Source organism: Scylla paramamosain, chromosome 29 (assembly GCF_035594125.1).
Source record: "Scylla paramamosain isolate STU-SP2022 chromosome 29, ASM3559412v1, whole genome shotgun sequence".
In the NCBI taxonomy this organism is placed as follows: Eukaryota; Metazoa; Arthropoda; class Malacostraca; order Decapoda; family Portunidae; genus Scylla; species Scylla paramamosain.
In genome coordinates, this window is record NC_087179.1 from 9,519,919 (window position 1) to 9,541,414 (window position 21,496).

General features: G+C 43.8%; 4 protein-coding genes across 4 annotated transcripts; all 4 read left to right on the forward strand.

Annotated features, from left to right (window-relative positions):
- Positions 1-2,010: 2,010 nt before the first annotated feature.
- On the forward strand, positions 2,011-2,993 carry LOC135115670 (pro-resilin-like). The gene is made up of 3 exons (XM_064032591.1): positions 2,011-2,107; positions 2,232-2,291; positions 2,505-2,993. Exons 1-3 carry the CDS (start codon positions 2,096-2,098, stop codon positions 2,781-2,783), a joined length of 351 nt encoding a protein of 116 aa, XP_063888661.1. The 5' UTR covers positions 2,011-2,095; the 3' UTR covers positions 2,784-2,993.
- Positions 2,994-4,975: 1,982 nt separating this feature from the next.
- On the forward strand, positions 4,976-5,979 carry LOC135115671 (pro-resilin-like). Its single transcript, XM_064032592.1, has 3 exons — positions 4,976-5,106; positions 5,237-5,296; positions 5,515-5,979. Exons 1-3 carry the CDS (start codon positions 5,095-5,097, stop codon positions 5,791-5,793), a joined length of 351 nt encoding a protein of 116 aa, XP_063888662.1. The 5' UTR covers positions 4,976-5,094; the 3' UTR covers positions 5,794-5,979.
- Positions 5,980-8,351: 2,372 nt separating this feature from the next.
- On the forward strand, positions 8,352-20,866 carry LOC135115625 (uncharacterized). Its single transcript, XM_064032552.1, has 7 exons — positions 8,352-8,450; positions 8,632-8,691; positions 8,905-9,210; positions 9,435-9,483; positions 19,926-20,014; positions 20,151-20,207; positions 20,368-20,866. The coding sequence occupies exons 1-7, from the start codon at positions 8,439-8,441 to the stop codon at positions 20,692-20,694; spliced, it is 900 nt and encodes a 299-aa protein (XP_063888622.1). The 5' UTR covers positions 8,352-8,438; the 3' UTR covers positions 20,695-20,866.
- LOC135115673 (pro-resilin-like) lies at positions 14,210-15,199 on the forward strand. Its single transcript, XM_064032593.1, has 3 exons — positions 14,210-14,308; positions 14,490-14,549; positions 14,763-15,199. Exons 1-3 carry the CDS (start codon positions 14,297-14,299, stop codon positions 15,069-15,071), a joined length of 381 nt encoding a protein of 126 aa, XP_063888663.1. The 5' UTR covers positions 14,210-14,296; the 3' UTR covers positions 15,072-15,199.
- Positions 20,867-21,496: the final 630 nt, after the last annotated feature.

A 21,496-nucleotide genomic window follows, 5' to 3' on the forward strand; every position in this document is an offset into this window, starting at 1 on the left:
CCAGTGGAACACATTTTATATCCTTGACTCTATGACATGAACTTGATATATATATATATATACTCGTATATATATATATATATATATATATATATATATATATATATATATATATATATATATATATATATATATATATATATAGATAGATAGATAGATAGATATAGATATAGATAGATAGATAGATAGATAGATAGATAGAGAGAGAGAGAGAGAGAGAGAGAGAGAGAGAGAGAGAGAGAGAGAGAGAGAGAGAGAGAGAGAGAGAGAGAGAGAGAGAGAGAGATTAATGTTTCTGTTTGTCTGTCTGTGTGTCTGTCTATAAGGAGGGTCTTCCAAGCTTTTCCAGCCCGCCCCGGCACTGTGCCAAGGTCTGGGTTCCCTCTGCCCTCCTCCTACGCAACTCTTCATATGTGGAGAATCTGTGACCTTGCTGTGTCCCTTCATCCATTGTGATTATTTCCTCGTACAGCTTACTCCCAACACTGACCTTTCCGTTAGTCTTTGTCCTGCTCTTGATTAGGCCTCCATTCATTCAAATACGTAGTTTGTTTCCGCATGTCATGTCCTGAGGTGAAAGTTTTGATTGCGTTCACGTAATGGCTTTGTGCTTCCTGCATGAGTGTCTAAATGCTACTTATCTGTGACTGATATGTCTTGTTATTTCGTCTTCTTGATCTTTTCAGTCTGAGGTTTTGTTCATTGACTTCCTCAAGAGTTTCGCTTCAATTGTTCATTATAACACTGACAAAAGTGAGAACAATGGAAGAAGATGCTGAAGTCTTACAGGCTGTCATCGCGTCCAGGACTGCTGGGGGCCCATTAGGGAATATTTTTTTATTTCATTTAATATTTTACTTTATTTATTTATTTATTATTTATTTATTTTTTTTTTTTGAGCGGCAACTTGGTGGCCTTTCTCTTCATTGTTCTGTGCACTTGGGAGTCCTCTGTCCCTATGTGATTGAAATGCTAAGTTCTGTTTTTGAAGGTGCGGCACGCATGTCATCAGCTGCAGTCAAATGGTTCCTGACCTTGGCCTTGATGTGAAGAGCCATTAAAGAAAAAGGCTGCCACTTTTCGTATCACCTGATTTGGTGATTCGTGCCCCCTGGGACTACAGGTACCACAGGTTAAGTGAAACTGTCCTTCGGTATCTTATCTAAAGTACGAGATATAGGATAATGAAGATGAAGACTCCTCTCCATCCCACCACTGAGTATAATCGAAAAATTATAGAGTAACTTGCTCTGAAATCTACCTCTTCTCGTGGCTAGTTTCCATCTTAAATCCAATGATAATTTCCTTTGTTTTATGTTATCAAAAACTACAATCGCGTTTCGTACAAGCACTGAGAAAAATACTTGAGAAGACCTGCAATGAGCATTGAACCCTGTGTGTCTATAAACCTTTAATGTACAAACACGCTAGAAAGTAATGTGGTTTTATTTTATCTATTTTTTTTTAATTATCAGTGATATCTGGCAGCAACACCACACTGCGCTATCCCTTCGTGGCGTGACTGGGCGCACCAGCATCTCGCATTGTCTTTCCCTCTTCGCTTCAAGTCCTTGATGGGAAACACTTATTGCGTCCGTTGTGTCCTCGACAATCTTGCACTTTCTATTGGTAACGCTTGAGTTGTCCTGAATGCAACAGCGTGAGTTTGTTGACGGAGTGCACACTACGGGAGTGAACGTGCGTGCTTCCCAATATGGAACGTGAGGACAGGCGGGCGAACTAATGTTCAGTGTGAATGACCGGCACCGATCTGTCAATACCAGTCTGCCGCCCCTTCACCGGGTCACGCCGCGCCGCCGCTGCTCTATTTTGTTTAGCCACGTGAGCCGCCCGAAGGTTATTGCCTCACTTACGTAACGGTCACTCATTACATCTACGGGAACAGAAAAAAAAAAGGCAAAGATGAAGGGTACCTGCCTGTCTCCTTGTAAGTAGTTCAGGGTACAGCCAAAAAGATCAACGGTCGCCTCACATCCAGCTTGGCATATAAATACCTGCAGACACATGACGGCAGCACAAGAACTCGACACCTGACGCTGAACACAGCCTCCTCCACCAACGCCTGTGCCGCACAATGAACGTCAAGGTAACTACCTTTTTTTTTTTCTCCTGGCGTCCTGATCATGTCCTATACTTGTTCAATTGTTGCTTCTGTTGGCGTCTAGCCACCTCGAGGGCCGCCTCACCAATCCTCCTCCTCCCCCCCACAGGTACTCCTCCTCCTGGCCCTGGTGGCAGCCGTCGCTGCAGAGGGCTCTCACTCCCACGAGGTAGGTATCCCGCTACTTCTTCGCCTTTCGGATGGGCACGACCCGTGACCCAGAGGCCCACACTCCTGTAGGAGCGTCTGGTCTCCAGGGTCTTCCTGGAGTGGCCGCGGCTGCTGGGCCAGTATCGGGTTGTAAAGTGTGACTCAATACTGCCGACATGACGACCACCGCCACGACCACGACCACACGCTGATGCACTTTTCTTCCTTGCAGGACTCCTACGGCGCGTCCTCCGAGGAGGCCAAGTATGAATTCAGCTACCAGGTAAAAGACGACGAGGGCAACGACTTCGGCCACGAGGAAAGGCGCGACGGCGACCACACTCAAGGCTCCTACTACAACGAGCTGCCTGACGGCCGCCGCCAGACCGTCACATACGAAGTGAAGGGCGACTCCGGTTACGTGGCGGACGTCAAGTACTCGGGCGAGGCTCACTACGACTCTGGCTCCTACGAGTCCAGGGAGTCTGAGTCCAGGGAATATTATAACTAGGTCTGCGAGGAGCAGCGCACGCAGCGGTGCCGCCTAACCCGCCACTCATCCACATGTCGGCTGAGCCCAGCCTGGGGCGCCGCGCCCCGCCACACGCGCCCACATCCACCTCCATGGCGTGTGTGGACGTCTCCTTACGTTCGTCGATCACCTTTGCTATTATTTCTTTGTAATACTCGAATTATTTATTAAAAATGTCAAAATAAGAAACACTGGATCTTTTTCCAACTTCTTTTCTATCAATGGAGGCACTTTGGTGTTAAGAAACGAGCACCACATAACAGAGAACAAAGGAAAAATCAACAGCGTCATCCTGCTCATCCCGTCACGGGCCAAGTACTCACCCTTGTGGCAGGAACTGATGACCGTTGAGCGTGGCGCTGCAAAAACCGCGGCCACCGATCACCTCAGCAAACAATTCTGTCATGGAGGGAGATGAAACTACGGATTAATGAAAGTGTCAGTAATATAAACACCACACTAAGTAGTAACAATATATCCTTTGTCTCTTTATATTAGGCGAGATGTGTCACAAGTTACCTGTGGAGAGTTATCTTATTTCATAAAGATAAAGATAAGGTTTTCAAAGAAGTGGCAGTCATAAAAAAATAAAAAAGACTCTGTCGCTGTTTTGTGGAAGAAATGAAGGTGTTGATGAAGTGGCTCGCTTAGTCATGGCAGAATCACATCTTTGGTAGAGGTGACTGGAGCACCTTGGAGGGGAGGCATCTGAGGGATGCACCAGACAGCGCCATCAAGATGCACTCAACAGTCATGTCTTCACGATTCAGGTGCAGATCAGTGAGATGACCGACGGGATTTACCTTTTTTTTTTTTTTTTTTTTTTTTGTAATATTTCGTTTAGTCTGAAGTGGTTAATAAGCAGCAGGCGACAAACTAACATTAAAGAATTGAGAAATTACTATCGTGGTGAATTAATTATTGACATTATTTGGTAGACTGTACTTAATTATTTTTTATCATTAATTTTTGTGCGTGCCTTTATGGTTACCGCAAGTTGTGGTCAAATTATTTATCTACATATGTTTAATGGTGAGATGAAAGTCTATCTCGGGCAGTAAACATTCATAATTGTACGTAACAGCGAAGAATACCAACGATTAACGACTAACACCATTCACCCCCTCCAGTGACAACACTCGCGTCACTGCCTGAACGAAAGACTGACTGCTTGGGAGGAACACGAGGGCAGAAGCATTGGGTGACTCACAGGCAGTATTCCAGTCACGAGCAGCAGTACTGTGGGTGAGGTGGACTTGTGCTTCGCCCTCACAATGCAGCCAGTACTAGACCAGAAAGTATCAACAAGAGAAAGAAACGAAAGAAGAGATATGGTGCTATTTATTGACGACACTCGAGTCTCTGGGTTCATTCTAAGCTGAATGACACTCACAGTTTAGCCTCACAGCACTCCTAAGTTATTTTTTCTTATGTAAGAGGGGCGCTGGCCAAGGACAAGAAAAGATAAAAAGACTTAGTACAGTGGCAGTTCCTACACAGAATCAAAAAGGATAATCGAAAATTAAAACATCCCTAGCAGTGTGTGACAGAGTGTAGTTTTCCCTTGACGACGCCTGTAGTACGCAGTGAAGTGCAGCTTTCTCTTGCAGTACTTCTAATACGATGAACAAGACACTACTTGCCACTTACGATACTTAAAATATATTTGATCTTTACTTACATTACTAGAGGTACAATTAATGAGGAGCCATTCACCCTTACATTACTAGTACTATTAGTAAGATGCCATTCATTCCTTACATTACTAGCGGTACTATTAGTAAAGCGCCGTTTCACTTACAATACTTACAGTACTATTAGTGAGCAACAATAATTATTTACCCTTAAAATAATACAGGGAGACAATAGGAAGGAGAAAGGTGGTATGTAAAAATCTCAGGTAAAATGTCATTAGTGTCTGAAGTGTTAAGGAGGGCAGGTAAAAGTAGAGGCATTGCTGTGTTCGGGGTTTGCGTAACAACCTGGTGACTGATATGGGGCATCAGTCGGCGCCGCGAACCTCTAAACTGACACACAGCGACCACTGTGGGTCATCCCGGCCAGCAGGTTCCGTGCCATTCACACTGTGGGGGTCATTGACTGGCAAACAAAAATAGCAAACAGGTGAGTGATATCAAATACTACCTGCGCCCCGTCCTGGCCTTTGTGGTTTCTTGGAGTGGTTTGTGGGGATGTCGCAAAGATCAGCGGTCGCCTTGCCCTGAGTCTTGCCTATATATTGTGCATGAGCCCACCTGACCCTCATCAGAACCTCCTTCACTACTGAACAATGAACGCTAAGGTAACCGCATTGCTGTACTTATCCAGAATTTGTTTATGGTGTCTAGACACCTCGAGAGCCGTCTCGATGAGCCTCTCTGCTCTCGCCTCCTCTGCCTTTGCCTCACAAATCCTCCTCTTCCCTAACACAGGTGCTCCTCCTCTTGACTCTAGTGGCAGCCGTCGCTGCAGAGGGCTCTCACTCCCACGAGGTAGGTACCCCACTACGTCTTCGCCTCTCGGAGAGGCACGACCCGTGACCCTGAGGTTGCCCCGCGCGGTCCACACTCCTGCAAGAGCGTCTGGCCTCTAGAGACCATGGAGTGGCCGCGGCTGCTGGGCGAGTATCGGGTTCCAAAGTATGACTCAACATTGCCGACATGACGACCACCGCCACGACCACGCGCTGATGCACTTTGCTTCCTTGCAGGACTCCTACGGCGCGTCCTCCGAGGAAGCCAAGTATGAATTCAGCTACCAGGTAAAAGACGACGAGGGCAACGACTTCGGCCACGAGGAGAGGCGCGACGGCGACCACACTCAAGGCTCCTACTACAACGAGCTGCCTGACGGCCGCCGCCAGACCGTCACATACGAAGTGAAGGGCGACTCCGGCTACGTGGCGGACGTCAAGTACTCGGGCGAGGCTCACTACGACTCTGGCTCCTACGAGTCCAGGGAGTCCGAGTCCAGGGAATATTATAACTAGGTCTGCGAGGAGCAGCGCACGCAGCGGTGCCGCCTAACCCACACGTCGGCTGAGCCCAGCCTGGGGCGCCGGGCCCCGCCGCACACGCCCACATCCTCCTCTATGGCGTGTGTGGGCGTCTCCTTACGTTCGTTATGCAATGTTGTTGTACTCGTATGTCGTTGCCATTAAAGCGCATGTCTGTTACCTGTCCATAGTGAATTATTTAGCCAAAGCTCCAGGTACGGCCAGGACACTCTTCATTTGCTCTCTCCCTTTCCCCTGGCCACGCCCCACACATCCGGCACAGATAATCTACACAGACACAAAGGAGAAAACATCATTCTTTTACTGATCCACAAAATAACAAAATGATCAACTGCATAGTCACTGTCAAATTAACAACATCTCAACACCATCACCACAACGAAAACAAAAGAAGTAGAACATGCAACCTTAAAGAAACCAAATCGCGCAGTAATGCCAACCTTCCACGTTCATTCCACGGAAAAAAGAAGGAATCTTCAAATGCATCACAACTACCATGGGAGGGAGAGAAAGAGAGGTGGAGGGGGTGGACATTATATATAACAAAGCTCGTACTTTCAAACACACAGTCTTTTCGTAAGGATTATTTTTTAAAGGCCACACATATGATTCGTCGGATCCCCAAGGTCATTTTTTTTCCTATTGATGATACAGATGTCTTGGTAAACTATTCCTAGAAAAACGAAATCACTCTTGGGAACACCAATAACTTCCACGAGAGACTGTTAAGTATAGAAGAGACAGCATATCCAAATTACTGAGAATGCTGCCCCTGAGTCCTTGATGCTGGGAAAACGGGGAAAAGAATGCTGGTTTGAGAGACTAAGGAAGGAAAAATCTAGATGAAAAAAGTAGATAGAAGAGTTATAATGAAACATGTATGAAAACAGAGCGAAAGATAATGAATGTGAGGTTGAGAAGTTGTTTGGTTTTAGATAATGTAAAATGAAGATAAAATGTAAAACAAATAAAAAAAATGCAGAAAATGTTTAGAGAATTGTATGAAGCGAGAATGAATAAAAAAAAAAATGAAACGGAGAATGAAAAGAGGATGGAAACAGAGCCTTGACTTCATACGGAAAATAAAGATATATCAGGCATAAATAAACAAGTAGAAAATGTTTAGAGAAATCTATGAAATAAAAATGAACAAAGTGAAATAAAAGACGAAGGAAGAGAGGATGAAAAGAGAACGTTCATTTCATACAAAACAACAACAACAACAACAACAACAACAACAGCAACAACAACAAGCAGAAACAAAACAAGGAGAAAGTATTAAAGAAATGTCTGGACGCGAGGGAAAAGAACAAGTGAGAGTTTCAATTACAATCTCATCCGATCTCATTCTACCACGAGTACAAAGAAAACTGGACGTCCTTCTGTGATGTGAACGAAAGAACCAATTGTATGAGACTCTTACGTAAATCCTGCTGAACAACATTTTCCTCACAATCACCTCAGCTTCTGTGACATTTCTTGCACCGCAGTCACTTGGATAGCTCTGCACAATAGGAAAGACAAAATTGATTTCAGATATTCTTTCTCATTCTGAATGTCAACTAAAGATGAACACAAGAGGAAGTATTAAACACTTACTGAAGGGTTCTCTGGTAAGCTCATCAACAGACATCTTAGTGGTAGCAGTTCGATGCCTTCCAGTACAATTTACCTTCGCCATTAAGTATGGAACATGTCCCAATTACCAGAGGAAAATTTTTATATTGAAAAATTTCAAAAAATTTTCCAATTACAATTTTTCCTTTAAGATTGCAGATGCATAAATCATGAAAAGTAAGAGAAGAATATTGATATAAAAAGTATATATATATAATTAAAAAAGTGTGTTTTTAATGAAACAAATATGCTTATGCATCACTCATAAGAAGTCAAAGGAATGTTTTACTTATGTACAGTTGTTCTTCTTTACGGCAATCGTGAATGAATAACACAGCGTAACCTGCCATTAGTGTCGTGGTGCGGATCTGCTCTGCTCTGTCACGTCAATCCAGGAAGGTGTGTGTTCAGCGCGCGCTTCTTGTTGCAACAAACATGTATTCTTGAGGTAATTGGTCTCCCTCTTTGCTGCTTCCCTAATGTCACAGGTTGGCTCCAAGCATGAACGATTTCTATTTGTTTCTTTGTATTATATTTGAATTTTTATTGTATTGTGTTGTTCTTCTACGGCACTCGATGCACAATGTCAGTTTTCACAAGTTCAGAGTTCAAGAAACCCTCAAGTGTGGAGCAGGTGGAACTTGTGTACTACTTGGTGTACTTGGAGTAGTACCTCCCGCGGCTGGGTGACCCACTGCACGGTTCAGCGCCCCGTCTCAACCGGTTGTAGGATACTTTGGTACAAAAATGCCAGTCAGTGGACGACCTTGATATTCTGTGACACCAGTTCACTTTTAAAAGGTCCAGACACAAATTTGCCGCACAAGAAGTAACCTTCTCTCACCGGTTACCTAGTTTGCGAATGAAACCAGAGCAACCAATCCGCGAATGAGCAGCGCCAGTTTGATATATAAGCGCGTGTCCATCTGTCCCTCGACACAACCAACTCCTCTCCACGACAGCGACAACCTCCTCGCCTCCTCCACCGCAGTCACCGCGCAATGAACGCCAAGGTACCACTCCACTGTCTTCTCCCGCACCGTGCAGCGCTTGACATTTTCCCTCCGCGTCCTGTACCTGTCCAAACATTGTCTTTAAGGGTGTGTGTGTACCTGCAGAGTCTCTGGGGTCGCCCCTCTCTGCTCCCGCCCCACAGCCGCCGGTGCCTCATCACCTCTCCTCCTCCCTCTACAGGTGCTCCTCCTCCTGGCTCTGGTGGCAGCCGCCGCCGCCGAGAGCTCACGGTCCCGAGAGGTAGGTAGCGCGCCGCGTCCCTCGCCAGTCGTAGGGGCACGACCCTCGTCCCCGAGTGTGCCCCACACAGCCGACACTCCTACAGGACTCCCCGAAGTGGCTGCTCCTGCCGGACGCATCTTCAATTCCGAGCTGTGACTGAACATTGCCGATATGACGACCGCCGTCCCGGACCACGCCCACACACTAACTGTGCACTTTGCTTCCTTGCAGGGCTCCTACGGCTCGGACGAGTCCGATGAGGCCAAGTACGACTTCAGTTACCAGGTGAAGGACGACTACGGCAACGACTTCGGTCACAAGGAAAGCCGTGACGGCGACTACACCGAGGGATTCTACTACAACCAGCTGCCCGACGGCCGCCTGCAGAAGGTCAAGTACGTAGTTGACGGCTACTCTGGCTTCGTGGCCGACGTCAGCTACGAGGGCGAGGCTCACTACGACTCTGGCTCCTACGAGTCCCGTGGTTCTGGCTCCCGCGAGTACTACAGACCCAGGTACGACTCCAACAGGTCCAAGTAATTCCTCACGGAGTGCAGTAGTTCAGGATCACCTCATCGTCACCACCGCGCCATTGCTGCACGTGTCTTCGTCGTCACCTCCTTCCCGCAACTCATGAACAACCAAATACACACACTCAACAATTAAAACGTGTCTGTTTCAATCCTCTCGCTGCAAACCGGTCAATGACTTCCTTCCTCCCACTCGCTATTCACAAATGTTTTATGAGGTCCTCTCATTAGGGCAAGTGTCAGGCTTCACGTGCCCTGCAGAACACCAGAAGCCAGAGGGGTGGGTCATTTCCAAGGATGCAACTCAAGGCTCTGCATAGGACGTCAGGAAGGTCCTAGAGATCTTTTACCGACGTTTCTATGAGATCAATCTATCGCTTCCTCCACATGCAGACGAAACACTCTTGATTTAATTTTGGTAAAGAATGAGATTACGTAGGTTGAACACGTCATTAATTTGTTTGTCAATATGAAAGGTATTTGCTGAATTGCGCACCACCACAAGAGTATTAAACTGCGTGTGCGTGAACATGACAGAGCGAAGGGAGAAAAGGATGAAAAGTAGAAGGGACACCATGCCATCTCTCCCTCTGCCTGTCCTATCTAAGGCAGGCAGTCAAGAAACAAAGAAAGAAAAAAGTGTTCTTGAACAACAGGACAATAACATGAATGCTTCGGCAGGTCACCCTTAAAACCAGTAACAGGCCACCATGAATGAAAAGTAACATGACCTTTACAAAACTAAAACATAAGCGATAATGTCATCTTCTCACATTAACATTTGCGAAAAAAATGATAACTTTCACACCACCACACACAAACCGTAGTGGCATTTAATACAAAGCACTACAAATCGAAAGATAAAGAATATTGGTAAAGAAAACTGAACTCTTAAACTTTGGAGTCGCTGGGAAATTCTTTCGTGTCCAGAGCCATATTCGAATCACTTACATGCCATTTTTTCCTTCCAAGTTTTAATTTCTTTATTATTAGGTCGTGTCTCAAAGAGGGAATGAATTTTGTAATCATCAGCGATGTACAGCAAGCCAGCGTTCACTAAATACGAGGCAGGCGTGCATCCCTCCAGGCCTGTGTGTCATCACTGACTGCCTGCCCACCTCTGAGGCTGAAGTGGCAGGGCGATCTCACATCGCGTGGTTATGAGGAGTCTTATTCATTGTAGAAACCCACGAAATTCATGACACAGGTAAAACAGCAAACAAGTGTTTCCACCATCACCAAATGAAGGCACTGCTAGAACAATAAGATGACGAGCTGGTTGGTGCCTACATCGTAATCTTATTTTGGATTTGTAAACAGGTAGCGCTGGACAATTGGCTGAAGAACTCGTGTATAATTAAGAGATCACGTAACAACCACGCTACTCATGATGTTTCTACAGAGTACTGATATTAGCATCACACAAAACTGCAACAACGTGCCCCTGAAAACTCTCTGCATTTCATAATATAATCATCTGTAACCATAGTTGAAAAATTTTTATCTGAAAATTTTTTTTCAATTTTTCGTACAGCACTTGGAAAACACACTTTTTCAATTGATATGTACCTTTTATATAAATATTCTTCCTCTGCATTTCATAATTTAATCATCTGTAACCTTAGATGAAAAATTTTTATCATAAAATATTTTTCAATTTTTCGTACACTTTACCTGCGTTAAAATTTTTGAAAAAAATTGAATTACAAGAATTTTTCTCTAACAAATGTGATATGTTCTTTAGTTAGAAAAGAACCTTTATACATATGTAAAATAATGTTTTGAGTTTTTCGAGGATCGGTGTAGATTAACAACGTATTTAACATTTTATTCAAAATATAGACACTTGGAAAACACACTTTTTCAATTGATATATATATATATATATATATATATATATATATATATATATATATATATATATATATATATATATATATATATATATATATATATATATATATATATATATATATATATATTTTATATAAATATTCTTCTTTTGCATTTCATAATATAATCATCTGTAACCATAGTTGAAAAAATTTTATCTGAATGTTTTTTTTCAATTTTTCGTACAGGTCCGGACCTGCGTTAAAGTTTTTGAAAAAATTGAATTTCAAGAATTTTTGTCTAACAAACGTGATATTTTCTTTACTTATAAAAGAACCTTTATACATGTGTAAAATAGTGTTTTGAATGTTTCGGAGATCGGTTTAGATTAAAAACATATTTAACTTTTTATTCAAAATAAAGACACTTGGAAAACACATTTTTTTCAATTGATATATGCATTTTATATAAATATTCTTCTTTTGCATTTCATTATTTGATCGTCTGTAACCATAGATGAAAAATTTTTATCAGGAATTTTTTTTTTCAATTTTTCGCACAGGTCCGGACCTGCGTTAAATTTTTTGAAATAATTTGAATTTAAAGAATTTTCCCCAAACAAATGTGATATGTTCTTTACTTATAAAAAGAAGCATTTTACATCTGTAAAATAGTGTTTTGAGTTTTTCAGAGATCGGTTTAGATAAAAATCATATTTAACATTTTATACAAAATGAAGACACTTGGAAAACACTCTTTTTAGATTGATACATGCATTTTAAATCAATATTCTTCTTCTGCATTTCATAATTTAATCATCTCAAACGTTAGACGAAAAATCTTTATCAGAAATTTTTTTCCAATTTTTCGTACAGGTCCGGACCTGCGTTAAAATTTTTGAAAGAATTTGAATTTCAAGAATTCTTCTCTAACAAATGTGATATGTTATTTACTTATAAAAGAACCTTTATATATATATATATGTTACAGTCAATACCTGAATCCAGACAATTTGTAAAGTGACTTATTTTTTCAGGCAATTTGTGAACTGCCTGGTTAGGTTAGGTTAGGTTAGGTTAGGTTAGGTTAGGTTAGGTTAGGTTAGGTTATAACCTAACCTAACCTAACCTAACCTAACCTAACCTAACCTAACCTAACCTAACCAGGCAGTTCACAAATTGCCTGAAAAAATAAGTCACTTTACAAATTGTCTGGATTCAGGTATTGACTGTAACATATATATATATATATATATATATATATATATATATATATATATATATATATATATATATATATATATATATATATATATATATATATATATATATATATATGTAAAATAGTATTTTGAGTTTTACAGAGATCGGTTTAGATTAAAAACATATTTGACTTTTTATTCAAAATAACAATACTTTCAGAAAATTTTGGGATACATGTTTACCTGAACTCAGGAAGCTACGCATTTGTGAACGAGTCTGCCTTGAAGCTGTCACTCATAAGAAAGGCGAACATATCTGAGGCGACGAAGAAATTGTACTGGAAGCGTTGTGAACTCTGGCGCTCTCTGCCTGTCTCTGTTGTTCTATCCTTCCATGACTTGTAGCATACTGAGAAACCCTTGGAGTGAAACAGGCAAAGCTATTGGAATTTTTCTCTGTTGACCTTAGGCAAAACGTCAATAAAACGGCCTTCTTCTATTTATTTTTTGCAATTATTGACCAATATTTTTTTCACGACAGTCAACCAATCAATGTGACCTCTTTGACCTGACCCTGACGACCTTCTTGACCTGACACTGAAAACCTTGACTGAGGAAGGAAATAAGAACATTTGAGAAGGCACAGAACACGGGATGGGCATGTCACTCTTCCTATTCACATAATGAGTCAAATGTTTCAGGATAATATATGATGCTTCTGAGGGTAAGAGGTTCAAATGGGGTGAATAAGGGCACAAGACTAAGGTAAGTCCTCCTTCAGTGCGAGTGACATGGCAAAGAAAACGCAGCATTAAGTGTTTGAATGTTTGTGTGAATCTCTGATTGTGTGAATATTAATAATCAATCACAAAAAAGGTCTAAAATATTGAGTAAGATAAGGGATTCTTCAGTATTATGAGCCTCCTAATTGACACAGGCCGTCCGTAATGAAGTGGTGGGGTTCATGCATTCATAGAGCATCAGATTACACTTAATTTACTCTTGAAATTGCCATTCATGAGTAAGCTCATCAACAGACATCTCAGTTGTACCAGTTCGATGCCTTCCAGTACAATCTACCTTTACCATTAAGTAAGGAACATGTTCCAATTACCAGAGGAAATTTTTTATATTGAAAGTTATTCACATTTAAAAAAAATGCAATTAAAGATTTTTCTCTAAGGTTACAGATACATAAATCATGAAAAGTACGAGAAGAATATTAATATGAAAAGTATACATCAATAAAAAAAAAAAGTGTGTTTCTAATATGATTATGCAATTAAAAATTTTCATCAAAGATTACAGATCCATAAATGATGGAAAGTAAGAAAAGAATATTGATATAAAAGTACAATTGTTCTTCTTTACGGCAATCGTGAATGAATAACACAGCGTAACCTGCCATTAGTGTCGTGGTGCGGATCTGCTCTGCTCTGTCACGTCAATCCAGGAAGGTGTGTGTTCAGCGCGCGCTTCTTGTTGCAACAAACATGTATTCTTGAGGTAATTGGTCTCCCTCTTTGCTGCTTCCCTAATGTCACAGGTTGGCTCCAAGCATGAACGATTTCTATTTGTTTCTTTGTATTATATTTGAATTTTTATTGTATTGTGTTGTTCTTCTACGGCACTCGATGCACAATGTCAGTTTTCACAAGTTCAGAGTTCAAGAAACCCTCAAGTGTGGAGCAGGTGGAACTTGTGTACTACTTGGTGTACTTGGAGTAGTACCTCCCGCGGCTGGGTGACCCACTGCACGGTTCAGCGCCCCGTCTCAACCGGTTGTAGGATACTTTGGTACAAAAATGCCAGTCAGTGGACGACCTTGATATTCTGTGACACCAGTTCACTTTTAAAAGGTCCAGACACAAATTTGCCGCACAAGAAGTAACCTTCTCTCACCGGTTACCTAGTTTGCGAATGAAACCAGAGCAACCAATCCGCGAATGAGCAGCGCCAGTTTGATATATAAGCGCGTGTCCATCTGTCCCTCGACACAACCAACTCCTCTCCACGACAGCGACAACCTCCTCGCCTCCTCCACCGCAGTCACCGCGCAATGAACGCCAAGGTACCACTCCACTGTCTTCTCCCGCACCGTGCAGCGCTTGACATTTTCCCTCCGCGTCCTGTACCTGTCCAAACATTGTCTTTAAGGGTGTGTGTGTACCTGCAGAGTCTCTGGGGTCGCCCCTCTCTGCTCCCGCCCCACAGCCGCCGGTGCCTCATCACCTCTCCTCCTCCCTCCACAGGTGCTCCTCCTCCTGGCTCTGGTGGCAGCCGCCGCCGCCGAGAGCTCACGGTCCCGAGAGGTAGGTAGCGCGCCGCGTCCCTCGCCAGTCGTAGGGACACGACCCTCGTCCCCGAGTGTGCCCCACACAGCCGACACTCCTACAGGACTCCCCGAAGTGGCTGCTCCTGCCGGACGCATCTTCAATTCCGAGCTGTGACTGAATATTGCCGATATGACGACCGCCGTCCCGGACCACGCCCACACACTAACTGTGCACTTTGCTTCCTTGCAGGGCTCCTACGGCTCGGACGAGTCCGATGAGGCCAAGTACGACTTCAGTTACCAGGTGAAGGACGACTACGGCAACGACTTCGGTCACAAGGAAAGCCGTGACGGCGACTACACCGAGGGATTCTACTACAACCAGCTGCCCGACGGCCGCCTGCAGAAGGTCAAGTACGTAGTTGACGGCTACTCTGGCTTCGTGGCCGACGTCAGCTACGAGGGCGAGGCTCACTACGACTCTGGCTCCTACGAGTCCCGTGGTTCTGGCTCCCGCGAGTACTACAGACCCAGGTACGACTCCAACAGGTCCAAGTAGTTCCTCACGGAGTGCAGTAGTTCAGGATCACCTCATCGTCACCACCGCGCCATTGTTGCACGTGTCTTCGCCGTCACCTCCTTCCCGCAACTCATGAACAACCAAATACACACACTCAACAATTAAAACGTGTCTCTTTCAATCCTATCATCTGATGAATGGTGCCGGTTGCCTGGCAGGAGGTAGTGAGTCAGATCTATAATGATGGCAATGAAATAACATGTATCGTTCCGCTGTGTCAATATATTAACCCAGTGGTTCCCTAAACACATGACGCGCTCTGTTTCTAACGAGGTAAATACTATGCACATTACCTCGGGTCTGGGATGTATCGTTACTTTGGGACGAATGCTATTTTTTCTCTCTATGTAAGTTTAATTTATTCTCTTAAGTTATATAATTCACATAAAAGTTTACAAATCTTGGCACATAAAAATCAACCATGTTTTGATGCGAATTCTTAGCAGGACTGGAGAAGACTGTCTGTTGACATCGTGTTTCCGAGTGTCTTCTCTCTCTGAGTTGCAGCTTGTCTATTTACTCGTACATCGTGTGTCTTAATGTTTACCCTGACTTGCCGCTTTCTTCTTTGAAAATATTACTCATCTTTTCACACCTTGGTTCTTCTTTCGTGATATGTTCGTGCGATGAGCCACAGCACTGGTATAGACTGGGGTTTTACAACACCACCGTAAACTCATATCTCCTGCCTCCGTTTTTTTTTTTTTTTTTTTTTTGAGAAGTCAGTATGTCTGTTATCGGCACTTTCGGTTCGGCACGGTTTCGGTCGTCACGGTGTCCCTGCAAGATAAATAATACTTGCTCGATTATTTTTTTCGGGATTTGCCATATAAAACAGTCCCTTTAGAAACCAGTGGAAAACGTTTCAAAACAAACATATAGCAGGAAACTAGAAGTAAATGTGAAAACACTGAGAGCTTAGTTACGAGTATTTAGCCATACCAACTGTTCTTTGGGGTCCATCATCAAATCACATGGATCTCGTTGACATAAACACTCAGGATTAATTTTTTGACGCATATAGGTACAGCACATCAAGGTGTATTATGAGAGGGAATTCAGAATGTGCATCTGCAGAGAACTGTGGGAGTGTACACCGAGTCCTACATTAAAACAGCCGGCGACCACCTCAGCCTAGTGTGAACAACCTATTGGCAAGTGGTGGTGGTGGTGGTGGTGGTGGTAGTAGTAATAGCAGTAGTAATAGTAGTAGTAGCACCACCACAACCATGATCATCAACAGCACCACCACCACCATCACCACCAGAAGTTTCCCCAGCCATAATCAACCTTCGCCCACTGGACAGTAATCCCCCTGCCTGCGTGGGTCGAGGGTGGGTGGCGCGATGGCCGGTTCACCCTCCCCGCCCCACGCCCGTCACCCACACCCACACCCTCGCCACTCTTCCACTTCCCGCACCAAGCAAGACAGTGAGTGTATGACCCAAATTTGTTGCGCTTCCAACTCACTCACTCAACAAAAGGTCAAACTTGCATTTTCAGACACAAAAGCCTAATTTTTTTCTCCTGAACGGCTTTCATGTTGCAATTGGGAGATGGTTTAAGCCTCGGTCATCGCCCCCTTGCCCCCCCCCAATCCCCAAAGTGTATCAGGTCACATTAACACGAGAAATATGACCACTTAGATGACCACTCGTTTCCCATTCACTTCATAATTGTTGCTGTCTCCCTCACCTGAGGAAACACGCTTACCTGTGAACTGAGGTGGACGTGCCCCGATTTCCTTTCTCACATGGAAACTTAATCATGTGCTGTGACAGTTTTGTGCCACACACCCCCCCCCCTTACGTCCGAGCGAGGGGGGGAGGAGATAAAAAGATACAGCATTCTCGGGCGTTTCAGCGTCTTATCTCTACTACAATTTCAACAGGTTCTAGTGGAAGTGACTGAGAGTTCAAGTTTTTATCTTTTCATGAGTCTACTGATAATTCAGCAACCTTTAGAGGAGGTCACTGCGGTTTTTAAGAATGTTTTCGTGATTCTTGTGATAGTTTAACCAGTTGTAGTGTAAGATGCTGGCATTTCCAAGGATGTTTTCGTGATTCCAGTGACAGCATAAAAAGGATTACGCATCATTAGCGGGAAAACACCCATGATTTATAATTTCTGGCATTTGAAAATCGAGAGAGAGAGAGAGAGAGAGAGAGAGAGAGAGAGAGAGAGAGAGAGAGAGAGAGAGAGAGAGAGAGAGAGAGAGAGAGAGAGAGAGAGAGAGAGAGAGAGAGAGAGAGAGAGAGAGAGAGAGAGAGAATTATTAAAGATACGGGTCCAGGTCAAAGGTCAGCAATCATTAACATTCGTATGCTGCATTCATCATTAGTAAAAGCACAACGTAATTTCATCATTAATGCGTGGCTAAATGATGGTGATGATAATGATGATAATGATGATAATGATGACGATGATGATGACGGAGATGACGACGAGGATAATGATGACGACAACGATGAACATGAAGAAAATAATGACAAGTTTTACTCCGCATTCCTTCTCTCTTACGAACGGGAGGTAATAGATACATACATATTAATGCCGGGTCATGGGGTGGTGATGGTGGTGGTGGTGGTGATTGTGGTTGTATTACATGTTTTATTTTCTTGCTCTAATACAGACATTTAAGCCACATCCTTCCTATGACTTGTACTCTTTTAAGGAGGGGGTTTCAAGACATTTATCCTCTTTTTTTTTTTTTTAACACTATCTGACAGCTTATGGGAACCGGCAATAAGTGGGCCTTTTTTGCTTTTGCTCATAATTTTTTGCCCTTGGCCAGTGACCCTCTTACGTAAAAAAGAAAGAAAGAAAGGTGTTTGCTAAGTGGCAAGTAAAAGTGGCGCTATGACTCCCTCCTCTTGTGACCTGAATACTTTTTTTTTTATTTATCATGCATTTATTTATTTATTTATTTTTTTTTTACCTTCCTGCGTCTATTTGCAAAACTCATTAACACCAGCATGTGGTTTGAAAAGTCTGTCAATGCCCTCCTTCTCTCTTGACACTCGCAGCTTTCTGTTTTCTCCTTCCTTGTTAGAATTACTCCTTCCTCTGTTTATTACTCCTTCCTCTGTTATCGTACTGGTGGTGGTGGTGGTGGTGTAGTGGTAGTAGTAGTTGTAGAGTAGTAGTAGTAGTAGTAGTAGTAGTAGTGGTGGTGGTGGTGGTAGTGGTGATAGTGTAGTAGTAGTGGTAATAGTAGTTGTAGAGTACTAGTAGTAGTAGTAGTAGCGGAAGTGATGGTGATAGTAGTAGTAATACCGGAAGTGGTGGTGGTGATAGTAGTAGTAGTAGTAGTAGTAGTAATAGTAATAGTAGTAGTAGCAGCAGTAGCAGTAGCAATAGCAGTCAGTTGCAGCAGCACCACCACCACCACCACCACCACCACCACCAGACACCCTCCTGCAGGTCCACTTAATAAGAATCGAAGTCAGTATTGAGCCACTCACTACCCGGCGGCTAATCTGCATAATAATGAGACGCGGTGGTCAATGCACCAGGCGACGATATATATAGGATTTTGTAGCACAAGGGATGGACAAGATAGCCGGGCGTTTTTACACACCATTTAACTGCGCACATTGACAAACACTTCAAGACATGACAGCAATCTTGTATCAATAATCAAAACACTGCAGGGGAGCCGAAGAAGATTCAAACCCACGACTCTTGCTTTTTTATGTTGGTTACAGCAGCCACAAGCACAAATTTTTAAACAAGGCAATAGAAAAATTGAATCAGGAAAAGTAAATATCTATAATGAACAAGGAAGAAGTACTGTAAAATGTTAGAGAAAAGTTTAATAACAAAGGATGAAAAGCGAGGCAGCAGAGGATCAAGAAAAAAAACAAAAAAAAAAACAAAGAACAAAGAGAAAACAGTGAAAGGTAACTTTAATTTAATATCGCCAAAAGTACTGTTAAAAACACACACACACACACACACACACACACACACACACACACACACACACACACACACACACACACGCACACACACTACTTAAATCTACAACTGTATGCCTTATTAGTCGAATTCCTTATAGAAATGACCTTTCTGTCCAAAAACCCAAGACGATTACTTAATTTCTGAATCGCCTCTCGCACTTCACTCCTCCTCTGACCTTCAGCGTGCTCACTCTGTCAAAAAAGGTGAATAACTGACTCTGAGAACATCCTCACTTCCTGCATCCGTGAATCACATGTAATAACTCTCGTATACCTCAGTAGTTTGTTTTTCTAGCATCTGTTGCAATGTTTATCTTGTTGTGGACACTGTATAGAACTAATTGCGTGAGTCTGGGGTGATGTATTGAGAGAGAGAGAGAGAGAGAGAGAGAGAGAGAGAGAGAGAGAGAGAGAGAGAGAGAGAGAGAGAGAGAGAGAGAGAGAGAGAGAGAGAGAGAGAGAGAGAGAGAGACGTTAAGACGAATCTAGAGAAAAACAGATCAAACAAGAAAGGAAGAACGGAAAAAGAAAAGCGAAAAAAATGATGATAAGAAAGACAAGCACAGACAGACAGAGTACATGAGTAAAGGGTACAATAACCTCACGAAGACAGACAAGCACATAGACAGACAGACATCAGCATAGGGGAGCGGCTACAACAAGCAAGATTAGAAGGCGCGCCACATAATCGCACAAGAAGTGAGGGCGCCGCGGCGGGGTGACGGCGCCCACACGCCCTCATCGCGGCGCCCCCACCCAACCGGTTTTGAGAGGTAAAAAATCGACCTTGATATTTTAATTGCACAACTCCCGGTTGTGAAGACCGTATCAGAGGGAGTTTTACAGACTTACTTTTACCCAACCGGATAAGAAACTCACTTCCCTGCTGGGTATATATGCGTGGCCGAGCCAGACACTGGACACAACCACCTCACCCACCACAGCAAGATGATCACAAAGGTAACCCTCAATTGTCTCCACTCACCGACCTGCTCACTCCTCCACTATTCGAATACTGTCTACATATAGCCTAGAAGGCCTCTTTGTTCCCGCCTCTTCCCGCCACTTCCTCACCAAACCTTTCCTCCTCTCACAGGTGCTCCTCCTCCTGGCTCTCGTGGCTGCCGCCGCCGCCGAAGGAAGGTCTCATGAAGTAAGTACCGCGCCACGTCTCCGCCTCTACAAATTCACGATACGAAGCTCCTCCGCAGGGCCCACACTCCTGCAGGAGCCTCTGACTCAACAATGCTGATATGACGACCACCGCCACGGACCACGACCACGTACTAATTATTCACTTTTCTTCCTTGCAGCGCTCCTATGGGTCCTACGACTCCTACGAATCTGAGGAGCCCAAGTACGACTTCAACTATCAGGTGAAGGACTATTACGGCAACGACTACGGCCACCGAGAAAGCCGTGACGGCGACTACACCGAGGGATTCTACTACAACCACCTGCCCGACGGCCGCCTGCAGAAGGTCAAGTACGTAGTTGACGGCTACTCTGGCTTCGTGGCCGACGTCAGCTACGAGGGCGAGGCTCACTACGACTCTGGCTCCTACGAGTCCCGTGGCTCTGGCTCAAGCGAGTACTACAGACCTAGGTACTATAGGGGCTACGACTCCAACGAATCGTAGAGTGTTGGTGGAGTCCAAAGTTCCATTTTATCTTCATCGTCACCGTCGCCACGGCGCCAAACTCACGTCTCCGCCTCGGGTCACCACGACGCTGGGACTCCTTTCGCCGCTTTCGCTTTCCATTCATCACTCGATGTAGGTTTTAAGGAATAAATATTGGAAATGAGTCTAATAGTTATTTGCTTTTTCCTGTAAACTCCCTCCTTGACAAGTAGGTGTCATTAGAACACAAGCACCTGGCCAATGCCCACCACGCCTGGCCGTGCCAGACATCTCAAGGAACCACCACTACTTGAGATCAACTTGGTGTCTGAGCTGTGACTTTGGTGAACATTGTATTACTGCCTCTGCAACACTCATCACCGGGGCGTCGGTGAGCCCAGGCCAGCCATGACTGACAAAGAACCAAACGCATGCTGAGCCAGACCAGGATCACACCAGCCCACAAAGCTATCACTAGAACACTGTGTGCTGTTTAGCAATGAATGATCAGCAAAAGTTTTCATCCACTTGGAGAAAATCATTGGTCAAAATCATCATGATTTCCAAAATTTCCTCTGATTGTAACTTCTGGAGCAGTGATGTGAAGTCACGTCCACTTGCCGTGCCTGATACTCGACTCCTGCCGCGTTGTCATGGTTGGTTATGGGACACACGGAGATCAATCACCAGTTTGTTTCAGCGCTGGGCGATGGGTCACTGGTCTTGGGATATCAAACAACCAAACCTCAATTTAATCATAAGGAAAATATGTAGAAATCAGCTACTTTCGCGTGCAATCTTTCATTATAGTTTGGCGTCG

What these genes read in the sequence shown, in the direction of transcription:
- LOC135115673 (XM_064032593.1), top strand. An exon ending in AGAGCTCACGGTCCCGAGAG is followed by an intron (nt 14,550 to 14,762) that starts GTAGGTAGCGCG and finishes GCTTCCTTGCAG; the next exon opens with GGCTCCTACGGCTCGGACGA.
- LOC135115671 (XM_064032592.1), top strand. An exon ending in AGGGCTCTCACTCCCACGAG is followed by an intron (nt 5,297 to 5,514) that starts GTAGGTACCCCA and finishes GCTTCCTTGCAG; the next exon opens with GACTCCTACGGCGCGTCCTC.
- LOC135115625 (XM_064032552.1), top strand. An exon ending in AGAGCTCACGGTCCCGAGAG is followed by an intron (nt 8,692 to 8,904) that starts GTAGGTAGCGCG and finishes GCTTCCTTGCAG; the next exon opens with GGCTCCTACGGCTCGGACGA. An exon ending in GAACACCAGAAGCCAGAGGG is followed by an intron (nt 9,484 to 19,925) that starts GTGGGTCATTTC and finishes CAACCGGATAAG; the next exon opens with AAACTCACTTCCCTGCTGGG.
- LOC135115670 (XM_064032591.1), top strand. An exon ending in AGGGCTCTCACTCCCACGAG is followed by an intron (nt 2,292 to 2,504) that starts GTAGGTATCCCG and finishes TCTTCCTTGCAG; the next exon opens with GACTCCTACGGCGCGTCCTC.